This window comes from Carcharodon carcharias, chromosome 20 (genome assembly GCF_017639515.1).
Source record: "Carcharodon carcharias isolate sCarCar2 chromosome 20, sCarCar2.pri, whole genome shotgun sequence".
Lineage (NCBI taxonomy): Eukaryota > Metazoa > Chordata > Chondrichthyes > Lamniformes > Lamnidae > Carcharodon > Carcharodon carcharias.
Genome location: NC_054486.1, coordinates 34,825,359 through 34,841,300, shown reverse-complemented (window position 1 = coordinate 34,841,300; position 15,942 = coordinate 34,825,359). Strand labels below are relative to the sequence as shown.

Here is a 15,942-nt window from a genome sequence, read left to right as displayed (position 1 = left end):
GCTTTTGTTTGTTACTGAGCTCTCCTCTGTAACTATCTGGTTAATTGGCCAGGGTTGAGTTGTGAAGGACTCTAGAGAGGTCCCTCACTCTGCCTGGTCTCTCCTGCACATCTCAGCAGAGCCTAAACATTGACTGGCATATGTTGCACAGACTCTTCCACATGCAGTAATTAATTGACTTATATTCAATGTATTTAAAACACCCAAAGACACTTCACAGGAACATTATCAGACAAAATTTGATACCGAACTACAGATTGTAGAGCAGGTGAAAAGCTTGACCAAAGAGGTAGGCTTTAAGGAGTGTTTAAAGAAGAAGAAAGAGACCTGGAGAGGTGAAGAGGTTTATGGAGGGAATTCCAGAGCTTAGGATTTTGGCAACTGAAGGCATGGTCCAGCAATTAAATTGGAGGTGTTTAAGAGGCCAGAATTGTGAGGACAGCAGAGGGTTGTGGGGCTGGAGAAAAGTATAGAAATACACATGAATGTATGAACACTAGGAATGTTTGAATTAGGAGCAGGAGTAGCTATTCGGTGGCTTGAGTCTGCTTCACCATTTAATAAGATCATGGCTGATCTGATTATTATGGCCCCTACTCCACTTTCCGCCTTACCCCCCCCCCCCCCCGCACCAAAGCCTTTGACTCCCTTGTCAATCAAGAATCCAACATGACATTAAAAATATTCAATGACCCAGCCTACACTGCTCACTGGGGAAGAGAATTCCATAGACTACTGACTCTCTAAGAAAAAAATTCTTCTCATCCGTGCCTTATTTTTAAACGGTGTTCCCCAGTTCTTGCCTCTTCCATAAGGGGAAACATTCTCTCAGCATCCACCCTGTCAATTCCCCTCAGAGTCTTACATGTTTCAATAAGATCACCTCTCATTCTTCTAAACTTCAATGGATACAGGCCTAACCTGATCAACCTTTCCATATAATTTAACCCCTTCATCCCAGGAATCAGGTGAGTGAACCTTCTCTGAACTGCTTCCCCTGCAATTATATCCCTTCTTAAAAAAGGAGACTAAATCTGTTAACAGTACTGCAGATGTGGTCTCATTAACACCTCGTACAAAATTAGCAAACCCTCCCTACTTTTTTATTCCATTTCCCTTGCATAAACAACAACATTCCATTTGCCTTCCTAATCACTTGCTGTACGTGGATACTAAGTTTTTGTGATTCATGTACCAGGACACCCAGATCTCCTTGTACCGCAGAGCTCTGCAATCACTCTCCATTTAAATAATATACTGCTTTCCAATTCTTTCTGCCAAAGTGGACAAGTTCATATTTTCCCACATTATAATCCAACTGCCAAATTTTTACCCAGTTACTTAACCTATAAATATCCCTTTGCAGACTCCTTATGCCCTCTTCACAATTTACTCTCCTACTAATCTTTGTGCCATCTCCAAATTTAGGAATCATGATTTGGTCCCTTCATCCACGTCATTGATATAGTTTGTAAATAGCTAAGGCCCCAGCACTGATCCCCATGACACTCCACTAGTTACAGCTTTCCAACCCGAAAATTACCCATTCATCCCTTCTCTCTTCTTCCTGTTAGCTAACCAATCTCTATCCATGCTAATATGTTATCCCTAAACCTTAAGCTCTTATTTTGTGTAGTAACTTTGACGTGGCACCTTATCAAATGCCTTCTGGAAATCCAAGGACCTCACATCTACAGGTTCTCTATTAGTTGTGTTGCTTTTTATGTCCTTGAAGAACTCTAATAGATTAGTCGAACAGATTCCCATTTCAAAAAACTATGTTGTCTCTTCCTGATTGCATTAAGATTTTCTTAGTGCCCTGCTATATAGCCTCCTTAATTAGAGCTTCTAGCATTTTCCCTATGTAGTTTCTTGCTTTCATAAAGAGAGGCTATTTTCCAATGTGATGGGACCTTTCCAGAATCTAGGGAATTTTGGAAAATTAAAACCAATGCATCTACTACCACAGCAGCCACTTCTTTTAAGACCCTAAGGGTACAGGCCAATAGGTCCTGGGGACTTGTCAGTTTTTGGTTCTAATAGTTTTCTCAGCATCCTTTCCCTGGTGATGTAATTGTTTTAAGTTCCTCCCTCCCTTTCACCTCATGATTTACAGGTATTTCTGGGATGCTATTTGTGTCTTCTACAGTGAAGACAGATGCAAAATATCTGTCAAAGCTTCTGCCATTTCCTTATTTCCCATTATTAATCCCCAGTCTCACTCTTTAGAGGCTCAATGCTCCCTCTAGTTATTCTTTTCCTTTTTAAATTCTTAGCATCTGTTTTTATATTTCCAACTAGCTTTCTCTCACATTCTAATTTCTCCCTCATTTTTTTTAGTTATTCTTTGCTGGTTTTTAAATTCTATCCAATCTCCTGACCTGCCACTAATCTTCACAGATTCTTTCAATTTGATACTATCTTTAACTTCCTTAGTTAGCGACAGATGGTGCATCCTTCCCCTGGAGTCTTTCTTTCTTACTGGAATGTATCTTTGTTGAGTTTTATGAAATATCTCCATAAATGTCTGCCACTGCATCTCTACCGACCTATTCCTTAACTTAATTCCCCGATTCACTTTAGCCAGCTCTGTCTTCTTGAAATTGCCTTTATTTAAGTTTAAACCATTTGTCTTACACATAGCCTTGAAGGGACTTGGAAACAAAGGATGAGAATTTTAAAATTGAGGGGTTGCAGAGTGGAAACCAAAATAGTTCAGTGAGCCCAGAGGTGATTGGGAATGGGACAGTGGGGGCTGAATATAGAGGAGCAGAGTGTTGAATCAGCTGAAGTCTATGAAGGTCAGTTTTCAAACCTTGAGCAGTAATGACAAGGTTTCAAAGTTTCAGGATTTAAAAATGAAACTTCTCCTCATTGAGGGACATTTAGTTTTGTGCCCTGCCCTGTGAGAAACAGAAACAAGCTCTGACAGGAACTTTTTTTCATCCAGCAGCTAAAAGCTGGTATTCATTAGCCAGAACCAGCAACATAAGACATCTCTGGTAGTGTCAGCCTTTGAACACATTGTGAAGTGTTGTGTTATGCAGCTCAGTATAACATTACCACGGTTCCAGGGCTTACTTTCCAATAATTAAATTTTACAATCACTTCCTGCTTACTGAAGTTTAATGTGTTTGGAGATGTATTTGTGAGCACAAGCAGTTGGGGGCAAGGCAGAGGGTGTGAGAGAATTTGTAGCCCCTTTAATGAGCCAAGCACCAAGTTTAAGAGTCTTTAATTTTGCTTGTGGCCTCAGACTCCAATACCATCAGTGGGCTGTGTTTTACACGCCCCTGCTGGGTTTGTTTTGAGCAGGGGGGGGCGCCACATAAAGTAAGGCGGGTGTCCACCCCACCGCCTTCCTGCCTATCCCTGAACTCACCTCCATAATACAAAGAACAAAGAACAAAGAAAGAACAAAGAAAAGTACAGCACAGGAACAGGCCCTTCGGCCCTCCAAGCCTGCGCCGATCATTATACCTGTCAACTAAAACATTTTGCACTCCCGGGGTCCGTATCCCTCTATTCCCATCCTATTCACGTATTTGTCAAGTTGCCTCTTAAACTTAAACAGGAGTGCGCAGGTGCCAAAATTAGCAACCTTCCCACCATATTCAAATAAGCAATCAAGGGTCATTTAGGCCTGTTATCTACCTTCCCCGATTTGCCCCCCTCCCTGACCTACCCAAACCCTCTCTGCCCAAGATCTTGGACTTACTGGGAATCCATAGGCCATCTTCTTCCACAGTCCCGGGAGTGGCCACTGACGCTCCAGTGAGGGGTGGAAGTCTCACTTGGCCTTCATTTAGCCACCCTACAGTGCTTTATGGCTGCAGGGCAAGTCGGTGTGGAACATGTTGGCTCCATGCCAACTTTGCTTCTGGGGGCTGGTGGAGGGTGCAAGCTGTCCACCTCACAATCCTGTGTTCTTCTGCCCAGTGTGTCAAAGTGTATCCCTAACTTACTGCTATGAAGAAGTTAAATGCTCCATTTCTTGAATGGTAGCACCCCACTCAGAGACCAGGGAGGTCCATGTTCATTCCCTCATTTGTGTTAAGATTGGTATATATAGCAGATGGTACTCTCACCTCTGAATGGTTCAAATTACACCTTAGAAATTTAACCAAATAATCTAGGTTGACACTGTAGTAAGGGAGTGCAAGCTGTACAAGATGCAAATCCAAGGTTTTAATACATTAAGGGCACTTTACAAACACAAGTTGGTGTTCTCCTATTAAATATTGATGTTTTAAACCCAAATTCTAGTTCTTAAATTGCCATAGTGGGGTTTGAGCTCATATTTTATTGAATTGTCCAGGCTTGTGTGATTACTATTAGTAATATAAGCAGTAATATAAGCACTACACCATTGTACTCTTAACAGCAGAGAGGCTTAAAATAATACTATTGGGGTTTATATCCTTTGTTCCAGCATCTTACCACCCTCAGTAGAACAAGCTATATAATGTCAGTTTGGTAGTTAGTATCTTCTCAAGCATAGTGGCATTTTCCTTTAAGGGAGCTGAGCTGACAGAGAGCTTTGATGGTCTGAGTTTTGTTGAGTTCACCCCAAAATTTATCAAAAAACATATACTTTTGCCTCAAGCTGGAGAGGATTAGTCCTGCAGACAGACTGGTAGGCAATTCTGCAACATGTCATATTTCACATTACGTTAAACTTGTATAGAAACTTGGTTAGGTCACACTTGGAGTATGCTGCACAGTTCTAGTCTCCATATTACAAAAAAAGGATATGGAAGATTCAAAAAAAGATTTGCAAGGATGATACCAGAATCAAGATGTTATAACTATCTGTAAAGACTGAACAGGCTGGGGCTCTTTTCTGTAGAAAAGCAAAGAATAAAGGGTGATTTAATAGAGGTCTTAAAAATTATGAATAAGTTTGGTAGGGTAGACATAAAGAAGATGTTTCAGCTTGTCCAAAACTAGAGATCATAATTATAAGATAGTCACTATTAAATCTTATAGGGAACTCAGGAGAAATCGCTTTCCACAGAGCGTGGTCAAAATGTGAACTTGCTACCACATTGGGTAGTTGAAGCGAATAATGTAGCATTTCTGGGGAACTGAGATAAACATTTGAGGGGGGAATGAATAGAAAGTTATCCTGATTTGGTTAGATGAAGTAGGACGGAAAGAGTTTCGTGCAGAGAATAAAAACCAACATAGAACTTTTAGATCAAATAGTCTATTTCTGCACTGTACATTCTCTGCAATGGTATATATTATAAATACTGAACACTGAATTCTGGAATAAAAACAGAAAATGCTGGAAAAACTCAGCAGGTCTGGCAGCAACTGTGAAGAGAGAAACAGAGTTATCTTTTTGAGTCCTTATGACACTTCTTCAGAACTAATTAGAGGTACACTACTTCTCTTTGGCACTGAAGAAGTCATATGGACTCGAAACGTTAAGTTTTTCTCTCTCCACAGATGCTGCCAGAGATTTTCCAGCATTTCCTGTTTTTATTTCAGATTTTCAGCATCCACAGTATTTTGCTTTTATCTCAGTGAATGTTTGGCTCATTTGATATGTTGAATGCCAGTGAATTAATTGGTATAGTTAAAGGAGCGTAAAAAGATAATTTTGCAAGTCAGTAAAAGAATCTAATGGGGACTGGTTAGTTCAGTTGGCTAGATAGCTAGAGTGCAGTGTTGAATAATGCCAACAGTGTATGCTCAATCCTTATGCTGGCTGAAGTAGTCCTTGAGGCTACCTCCTTGCCTTTCACCATAATGAAATAACAGCATCAGCCATGATTAGCAACTCTCAGACAGCGAGGACACTACACGTTGAGAGAAAGAACTTAATATGTGATTACTCCTGCAGCTCCAGCCTTTCACAACTTTTCATGTCTCTATTTTATTAATGCTTTTCAATCTTAATCCTCCAAATACACTATCTTCCTTTCTTCCCTGTGACTTCACTCTGTCCAATTTAAGACACATCTCACTGCTTCCTGCTCTCTAACGCATGGTTTCCCAGGAGGTCAAAACTGCAACACCCCACCTTCCTTGGTCTTCCCTTCCTCTTACATCTCCTTAGTGACAACTATCCTCCACTATTTGACTTATCTTGCTTTTTCCAACCTTGGTGATGGCTGCAGTTAGGTGTATCAACATGTAATTCCCTCCCTAAACCTCTCCACCTCTCCACTTATCTCTCTCTTTAAGACACTCCTGAAAACCTAATTTTAATTAAGATTTTGATCACCTGTCCTAATATCTCCTCCTTTGGCTTGGTGCCAAATTTTGTCAGGGTGCAGAGTTATGCTGAACCTTTATAAAACACTGTTTAGGTCCCAGCTGAAGGACTGTGGACAGTTCTGGGTACAACACTTTAGGAATTACATCAAGGCCTTGGAGAGTGTGCAGAGGAGATTTACTAGAATGGTAACAGAGAAGGGAGTTCAATTAGCTGAAGAGACTGGAGAAGCTGGGGTAGCTCTTCAAGCAGAGAAGGTTAAGAGGAGATTTGATAGAAGTATTCAAAATTGTACAGGATTTTGATAGAGCATATAAGGAGAAACATAATAAGGAGTTTACATCGGCAGGCAGGTCAGTAACCAGAGCTCAGAGATTTAAGGTAATAAGCAAAAGAACTAAGTGAGGGAGATGAGGAAAATTTTGTTTGTGCAGTCGGCATAGGTATTATGGGCTGGATGGCATTCTTCTGCATTGTATGATTTTGTGACTGGTGGCTGGGCCATGGATAACTGGAGCATAAGAACATAAGAAATAGGAGTTGGAGTAGGCCATTCACCCCCTTGAACCTGCCTCATTCAGTAAGATTATGGCTGAGTTTCTATCTCATTTCCACCTCTCTGCACTATCCCCATATTTCTCAATTCCCTTTGAACCCAAAAATCCATCCACCACTGTCTTGAATGTGTTCAACCATTGAGCATCCACAGCTCTCTGGGGTGGAGAATTCCAAAGGTTCACAATTCTTTGAGGGAAGAACCTTCTCTTAATCTCTGTCTAAATGGCCGATCGCTTATTCTGAGATTGTCCTTGTGTTCTAGATTTCCCAGCTGGGGAAACATCTTTCCAGCATCCACCTTACTAAATCCTTTAAGCATTTTACTTGTTTCAGTAAGATCACTTTTCGTTCTTCTAAACTCTAAAGAATATAGGCTTAGTCCATTCAGTCTCCACATAGGACAATCCCTTCATTTGAGGAATCAATCTACTGAATCTTCATTCCACTCCCTCCGAGGCTAGTATGTCCTTCCTTAGGTAAGAAAACCAAAACTGTACACAGTACTCCATTTGTGATCTCACCAATGTCCAATACAATTGCAGGAAGACTTCTTCACTCTTGTACTCCAATCCATTTGTAATATAGGTTAACCTATATTTGTTTCCCTAATTAATTGCTGTATTTGAATGTTAACTTTCTGTGATTTGTTGGTGTAGGACACCCAAATCCCTCTGAGTGCCACCTCTTCCCTGTCTCTCACCATTTAAAAAAAAATCTACTTTCCCATTTTCTCTCAAAAGTGGACAACTTCAGATTTCCCCACATTCTACTCCATCTGTCACCTTCTTGCCCACTCACTTAACCTTGTACTTCCCCTTGCAGCCTCTTTGCAACCTTCTCACAGCTTACTTTCCTAACTAACTTTGCATTGTCAGCAAACTTTGATACATTATACTCGGTCCCCTCATCTAACTCATTGATACGGATTGCATCACTGAATCACAGAATTGTTACAGCACAGAAGGAGGCCATTCGGCCCATCATGTCTGCACCAGCTCTCTAAATGAACATTATAACTCAGTGCCATTCTCCTGCCTTTTCCCTGTACCCTTGCAAATTGTTTCTATTCAAATAATCGTCTAATGCCCTCTTGAAAGCCTCAGTTGAACCTGCCTCCATCACACTTCCAGGCAGTGCATTCCAGATTCGAACCACTCGCTGTGCGAAAAAGTTTTTTTTTTATACATCACATTTGCTTCTTTTGCAAATCACTTTAAATCTGTGTCCTCTTGTTCTTGATTTTAGAGTGGGAACAGTTTCTGCTTATCTACTCTATCCATCCCCCTCATGATTTCGAATGTCTCTATCAAATTTCCCCTTAGCTTTCTTCCCTCCAAGGAAAACGGTGTCAGCCTCTCCAATCTATCTTCATAACTGAAGTTTCTCATCTCTGGAACCATTCTTGTAAACCACTTCTGCACTCTCTCCAATGCGTTCACATCCTTCCAAAAGTGTGGTGCCCAGGACTGTACACAATACTCCAGCTGAGGTCTAACTAGTGCCCTATAGAAGTTCAGCATAACCTCCTTGCTCTTGTACTCCGTGCCCCTATTAATAAAGCCCAGGATACTGTATACTTTACTAACAGTTCTCTCCACCTGTCCTGCCACCTTCAATGATCTATGCACATGTACACCCAGGTCCCTCTGCTCCTGCACCCCACTTAAGAATTGTACCCCTTATTTTATATTGTCTCTCCATGTTCTTTCTACCAAAATGCATCACCTCACACTTCCCTGCAATGAACTTCATCTGCCACCTATCTGCCCACTCCACCAACTTGTCTATGTCCTTTTGAAGTTCTACTCTGTCCTCCTCACAGTTTACAATGCTTCCAAGTTTCATATCATCCACAAACTTTGAAATTGTCCCCAGCATGCCAAGATCTAGATTATTAATATATATAAGGAAAAATGAGGGCCTCAATGCCAACCCCTAGGGAACTCCACTACAAACCTTCCTCTAGCCCAAAAATATCTGTTCACCATTATTCTGTTTCCTATTACTCAGCCAATTTTGTATCCACGTTGCTGCTGTCCCTTTTATCCCATGAGCTATAAATAGCTGACATCCAAGCATTGAATCTTTTGGTACCCCACTGGTCACAGCCTGTCAACCCAAAAATGACCCATTTATTCCTATTCTCTTTTCCATTAATCAGTCCTCAATCCATGTTGATTTTTAATATAGTCATGTTAATCTATTCCATGGGCCCTTATTTTGTCTAATAATGCTGTGTGGCACTTTTTTGAATGCTTTTTGGAAGAGAAAATATATTACATCCATTGGTTCTCCCCCATCTACCCTGAAAGTTACAACTTTAAAAAACTCTAAACAGATTTGCCAGACAAAATTTTCCCTTCATTAATCTGTGTTGACTCTGCCTAATCATACTATGATTTTCTAAGTACCCTGTTTATCATGTCCCTAATAATAAATTCCAGCATTTTCCTGATTACTGATGTTGGAATTCACAGCAAAGCATCTGGAGTTGTGGGAGATATATAAGCTGTCTCAGGGCTTTGTGTTTCTGGCACCTGCTGGTAATGAGTTACAGCTTCTAATCCCCTTCTCTTTCCTGCTTCTTTCAGTATTCTGAACCGCAGTCCCCCTAAACTAATCCAGGAAATCATTCTCGTGGATGACTTCAGCAGCGATCGTGAGTAACTGTTCGGTCTTCATACAGGGCTGCTTAAAAAGTAGAGGACATGAATGAACTGCAGTGTGGTTATCAAGGGCTCTTTAGGGTACTATCTTTTGGAGTCTAAATTTGGATGGCAGAATGGGGAAGGGGAAGGGATGCACAGTGTGGTTGGTAGGGGTGAAGTCACTGCTGTGTATGAAATTTATAGACTTACAGCCAACTCCATCACAAAAAGAGGCATCGAACTTGATGTGGAGCATGGAGTTCAATTGTAAAGATTGGGGTATAGGGCCTAGTTTTCCTGTTCATATGATTCAATGAGTAGTACTCTTATCTCTGAATTAGGAGATTGTGGGTTCAGTTCCACTCCAGAGATTTGAACCCAAAATCTAGGCTGACACTGCTATTGAGAGAGTGCTGCACTGTCAGAGGTGCCATTTTTCGGATGAGACTTTGAACAGAGATCCAGCTTGTCCTCTCAGATTGATACAAATGATGTAAATTTTGAAGAAGAGCAAGGGAATTCTCTCTAGTGTCCTGACCAATATTTATTCCTCAAACAACATCACAAAACAAAACATATTATCTGTTCATTTTCACATTGTTGTTTTTGGATTCTTGCTTTGTGGCAAATTGGCTGCTGTGTTTCCTACATTACAACAGTGACTACCCTTCAAAGGTATGTAATTGACTGTGAAGCACTTTGGAACAACCTAAGATTCTGAAAGGTCCTATAATTATTCATCATTTTTCTTTAAATGGTGCCTTGTTGACTTGAAGGTTGCATATAATATAGAACGCACCCTGGATTCTTCATGGAGAAAAAATAGACATCAAGTAGAGGTAGGAAAGAAGCTGAGTAACTTGGGGATCATACTCCCTGCAATCTAGAATAAGCAGGCACAAGTCTCAGGACAAGGGTTCAATATTTAGGACATAAAAGCATAAGTATTAGGAGGAGGAGTAGACTATATGGTCCCTGAAGCCTGCTCCACTGCTCAATATGATCATGGCTGATCTCCTGCCTCAACTCCACTTTCCTGCCATAACCCCAAATCCTTCAATTTCCCGAGAAACCAAAAATCTATCTCAGCCTTTATATTCTTAATGAAAGAGCATCCATAATCTTTTGGGGTAGATGATTCTGAAGATTTAGAGCCCTCCTAGTGAAGAAATTTCTTCTCATCTAAGTGATCATTCCCTTAACCTGTGAGACTGTGCCCCTGTGTTCTAGATTCTCCAGCTACGGAAAACAGTCTCTCAGCATCTACCCTGTCATGTTCCATCAGAATCTTGTATATTTCAATGAGATCACCTCCCATTCTTCTAAATTCCAGAGAGTATAGGCCCATTTGAGTCAGCCTCTCATCATAGGACAGCCTTCTAGTGCCAGGAACCAATCTACGGACTTTTTGCTGCATCACCTCCAATGCAAGCATATCTTTCCTTAAATATGGTGCCCAACACTGTGCATAGTACCCCAGGTGCAGTCTCATGAAAGCCCTATGCAATTGTTGCCAGACTTCTTTATTCTTGTACTCCAACCCCCCTCAATAAAGGCCACCATGCCATTTGCCTTCCTAATTGCTTGTTCCACCTGCATGCTAACTTTCTGTGTTCCACGTACGAATACACCCAATCCATGAAGATTAAAAATTACAAGTTTCTTGTCTTTTAGTAAAGATTCTGTTTGTTTATCCCTACTACCAAAGTGAGTTACCACACGCTTCCCCAAGTTATACCCCATCTGCCACTTTGTTGTCCACCTAGCCTATTTGTGTCCTCCTCAAAGCTTACATTCCCTAGCTTTGCGTCATCAACAAACTTGGATATATTACTCTTGGTCTCTTCATCTAGGTCATTAATATAGATTGGAAATAGCTGAGGCCCGAGCACTGGTCCTGTGGCATTCCACAGCCTGCCAACTTGAAAATGTCCCGTTTATCCCTATTCCCTGCTTTCTGTCCGTTAATCAATCCATGTTAACATTACCCCCAAGATTCATGAGCCCTTATCTTGCATACTAACCTTTTGTGTGGCATCTTATAAAATGGTTCTTGGAAATCCAAATATGCTACATCTACTGGTTCCCCTTTACCTACCCTACTAGTTACATCTTCAAAAAGCTGTAATAAATTTGTTAAGTATGATTTCTCTTTCATAAAACTACTTTGACTGATTTTCCTGAGTTCATTGGTAAGACTTCCTTAATAATAGATTCCAGCACTTTCTCAATGACTGATGTCAGGTTAACTGACTTATAGTTTTTTTATTTTCTCTCGTCCTTCTTTCTTGAAAAGTGATGTTACATTTGCAAACTTCCAATTCACTGGGACCTTTCGAATCCAGCGAATTTTGGAAAATCATAGCCAGTGCATCTCCTATCTCTGCAGCTACCTCTTTTGGAATCTTAAGGTGTAGGCTATCAGATCCTGGGGCTTTGTCGGATTTTAGTCCGTTAAGTTTCTCCAATACTTTTTCCCTGCTGATATTAATTATCTTAAGTTCTTCACCCTTATCAGCCCCTAGGTTACCTTCTATTTCTGGTATATTAGTTATGCCTTCTATTTTGAAGCTAGACATTTGTATTCGTATCTGTTCAAATCTCTGCCACTTTGTCATTCCCGATGATAATTCTTCCTATCTTTGCGTCCAAGGGATTAACATTTGCTTTAGCTCCTTTTTATATACTTGGAAAAACTCTTAGAATTTGTTTGTATATTCCTGCTAATTTATTCTCATTCTAGTTTTTTCTCTTCTTATCAACTGTTTGGTCATCCTTTTCTGGTTTCTAAAACTCTCTCAATCTTCAGGCTCACTACTATTCTCTGCAACTTTATGAACCTCTTCTTTTAATCTAATACTATCCTTAACTCCCCTGGTAAGCCAAGGATTGATCTTTATCATTGAATTTCTGTTTTTTAATGGAATGTTAATCGTTTTCAATTTAAGGAATTTTAGAATAAGTTAAGCAGTAGAACTACAAACCAAGGGCCTGATTTTTAGGCCCCACTAGGGGCAGAAATAGAGGTCAAAAGGTGCTAAAAATAGTGGCATGGCCAGCATGCTGGTTTCCTATTGCAGTTCCTGCTGCTGGCGAATTTCATCAAGGTGGGGGAAGGCTGGCACCAGAAACCTGCACGATCTGGCAATTATTGCCAATTAAGCTAGTTAAGGAGGTCATTGAGAGCTTGTGGAGGGCCAGTTTGGGATTTTTGGTGGGGCCACATGAGTTGCACACTAGGTCAGGGGAAGACCAGGTGTTAACACAGCGAGGAGCCAGTCATGACTCTCCCTGAAATTAGATGGGCTCATAAAAGGAAGACCAGCTGAGAGGGACCCTCAGCCAATGGCACACAGATGCCATTGGATATGTAGAGGTTGCAGGAAAAGTGCTGTCTGCATAGTCGGCCAGTGCAGGGTTCATCACCCTCCTAGCATTGTGGAGACTTAAGAGGAGGGGGAAGACTTCCAGACAATATTGGGAGTCGTCCTGAGTGTAAGGAAGGCTGCAGTTGGTATTTGGAGCATGAATCTCAGATTTTGGGACTAGTGACAATGAGCAGCAACCTCCTCAGCAGGAGGGGCAGAGCCCAGGCATCAAGAGGGTGGAGGAGATGGACAAGCGGGAGGAAGGCACTGGGAGTCATATCCTCAGCATAGAACCTACCACTGAAGACCTGGAGATGTCGGAGAACTAGCGCCACAGGAGACTGCAACTTTTCAGGCAGATGATCACATAGATTTGTGCCCTGGTGGCGGAAGACCTCACACCTTGCAGCACTACTCACCATGGCCTGACATTAGCTGGTAAAGTCACTGTGGTCTTGAACTTCTTTGCCATTGGCTCCTTCCAAGGATCGACTACAGACTTTGGTGGGATCTTGTAAATGGCTGCAGAACTGTTGCATCTCAGAGGTCACTGATGCCTTTTTTTGGGAGAGCAGGACATTTCATTCAATTCCAGACAAATGGGGCCTTGCAGAGACAGAGGACAGTGGGTTTCGCCTCCATTGCTGGATTCCCCCAGGCGTACAGCATCAGCGATTGCATCCATGCAGCCATCAAGGCACTGACTGACTGGCCAGTCAGATTCATCAACAGGAAACGCCTCCATTCCCTATGCTCAGCTGCTCTCCACCACAGCAAAAGCTTCCTGCATTTGTGTGCTTGCTATCCTGGCAGCTACCATGACCACTGTATTCTCTAGCAATCCAGGATGCTGCAGGTCTTCTTTCCACCCCAAACTCTTTGGATGGATTCTAGGGGACAAGGGATATCCCTTGAAGAGATACTCACCATGTTATGCGACTCTGAGAGGAAGGCACAGCGGTGATAGAACTGAAGCCATATGTTCTGAGGGACCACCATTGAACCATTGAACAGGCCATCAGGCTTCTGAAGATGTGGATCTGGTGCCTGGACCAGATGGGTGGTGCCCTAAAGTACCCTCCTCCAAGGGTCTCGCTTATTGTGGTTGTCTGCTGCGCTCTCCATAAAATGGCCCTTGGAGGCTGAACTCCTTTGACTCACTTTGAACTGCTTGTCAAAACACTTTCATTGAAGACGTGGCCTAGAGTGGATCCACTTTTACTTTGTCTCCTGAAACTGAAACTGTACCCAGCTGAGCAGGGCTGCATCTGTCCTCCATGCTCCAAAGGGACTGCCCACACTTGCCTCTGCCTCTGGCACCTTCTCCTGCTCATTAGAGACATGCTGTTCACCCAGTATCTAAGTGCATGCAAGTGTCCACTGAGTGACTGTGAGCTGGTGGAGGGTGCACTTGTAAACTATGATAGTGATTGCTCTGGTATCTCTACTGACAGTGCTTGGCCTGCTGCAGAAACAGGAACAAGCCCTTCCTCATTGAAGTCAGAACTTGTTGGAGACACGAGAAAAGATCATGAGAACTAGCCTTGGAGAGCAGAAGCCTCTGCAGTGCTGAGCTTACCAATGCAGCTGAATCTTTGGCCTGCTGTCAGAGGGGGAGGAGTACTCTCCATCCAATTCCTTAACAGATTGCAATATATTTTCACCATCTCCACCAGGAATGCCATTTTGTCTTCCTCGACTTGCTCGGGGGAGGGGGAGCTGGAGCTGGAGCACCTCTGTGTTCTGCATCTTCCTCTCCCGCCTCTTCCATGTCCTGCTCCTCTGCTTCCTCCAGTGAGCTGTGTAATTGCAGAACCTCGTCCTCTATAAGGTCCATGCCTTGAGGACCATGTTATGGAGGGCACAGCAGGCAACCACAATAAGCAAGACCCTTAAAGGAGTGTATTGCAGGGCACCACCTGACTGGTCCAGGCACCAGAACCACATCTTCAGAAACCTGATGGCCTGTTCTCCTGCAAGGACAAAGGAGAGAGAGATAAGGCACATTTGACCTCTATGGACAATGCTATCAGCTCATTGACATAGGAAGATACATGTATTAGTGCTGGCAGGTCCTCAGCAGCACCATGGCTCTGTGCCTTGCTGAAGAGGTCAGAAAATACCCTGGGAACACACTCCTCTCCTATTCAGGAGCAGCACAGGTCCTCAGGCTCCTTGGCTGGTGGATCTGCTGGAGTTTGAACACCCAGAGATCTGTCCTGACATTGCCTTTACTTTGCCAAAGCAAATAAGGTCTTTGGACCTCTTCCTGCGCTGATCCCAGTCCCTCCAGGCCACACTCAGTTTGCTCATGTTTTCAGCAATGTCTATGAAGCTCGGTTGGGGAGGGGGTGGTGTTCTCCTGCCACCCTCCAGAAAGAGGTCCTCCGTCCTGTCCTTCAGTGCCTTCAGGATGGCCTCCAGTTCCGGATTAGCAAAGCAAGGGGCAGCACTGTCCTGGGTTCCAGCATTCTGCCTTTCCTGTTCCATCAGTAGTACAGCAATTGACACATTAAGACGGTAGCCACATGCTGCCACGGTATGTTTAAATTGGTCCTGCATTCTTCAATCTGTGTTCCTGCCCCTGCGGCCACTAATTGACTGCCCTCCAGCCAATTAACAGGCTGCCGCAGTGAAAATCAGGACCTGTGGCTGCTTTCCCCTGTGGCACAGGATTGGGATCCAGAAACATCTGTTCCCCTACCCTGGCAGGAAAACCAGTCCCCAAATGACTGTTCATACTTCCTGCTTGTGATTTGAAGTAATATAAGTAAAGTTTTCACTTCATTACTCTATTGTGTACATCAAGTAATGTCTCAAGTTAACAAAAGAATTCACAGAATCTGTTGACAAGCAACAATTTATTTCCTATTTCTCATCTACATGCTCCCTGTTGGTAACATCATCCAAAAACACACCGGTTTCCACATGCAGACTGACAACAGCCAGCTTTACCTTGACTTGTCCCAATGCAAACTGGAGGAACAGCACCTCATCTTCCAATTAGGCACTTTACAGCCTTCTGGACTTAACATTGACTTCAACTACTTCAGACCAAGAACTCTCTCCTCTATCTTCACCCCTTTTTTAATCAAATTTATTTATTTATTTGTAATTTTTAAAAAATCCATTTTCCCCTACA

General features: G+C 42.4%; 1 protein-coding gene across 1 annotated transcript in view; it reads left to right on the top strand.

The window, feature by feature from the left end:
* The window catches only part of galnt16 (UDP-N-acetyl-alpha-D-galactosamine:polypeptide N-acetylgalactosaminyltransferase 16), a 157,654-nt gene that overhangs the window by 68,767 nt on the left and 72,945 nt on the right, over nucleotides 1-15,942 (top strand). The window contains exon 4 of the mRNA XM_041214883.1: nucleotides 9,376-9,443. Within this exon, the coding sequence (XP_041070817.1) occupies nucleotides 9,376-9,443 (68 nt within the window). The remainder of the gene's footprint in view (nucleotides 1-9,375; nucleotides 9,444-15,942) is intronic.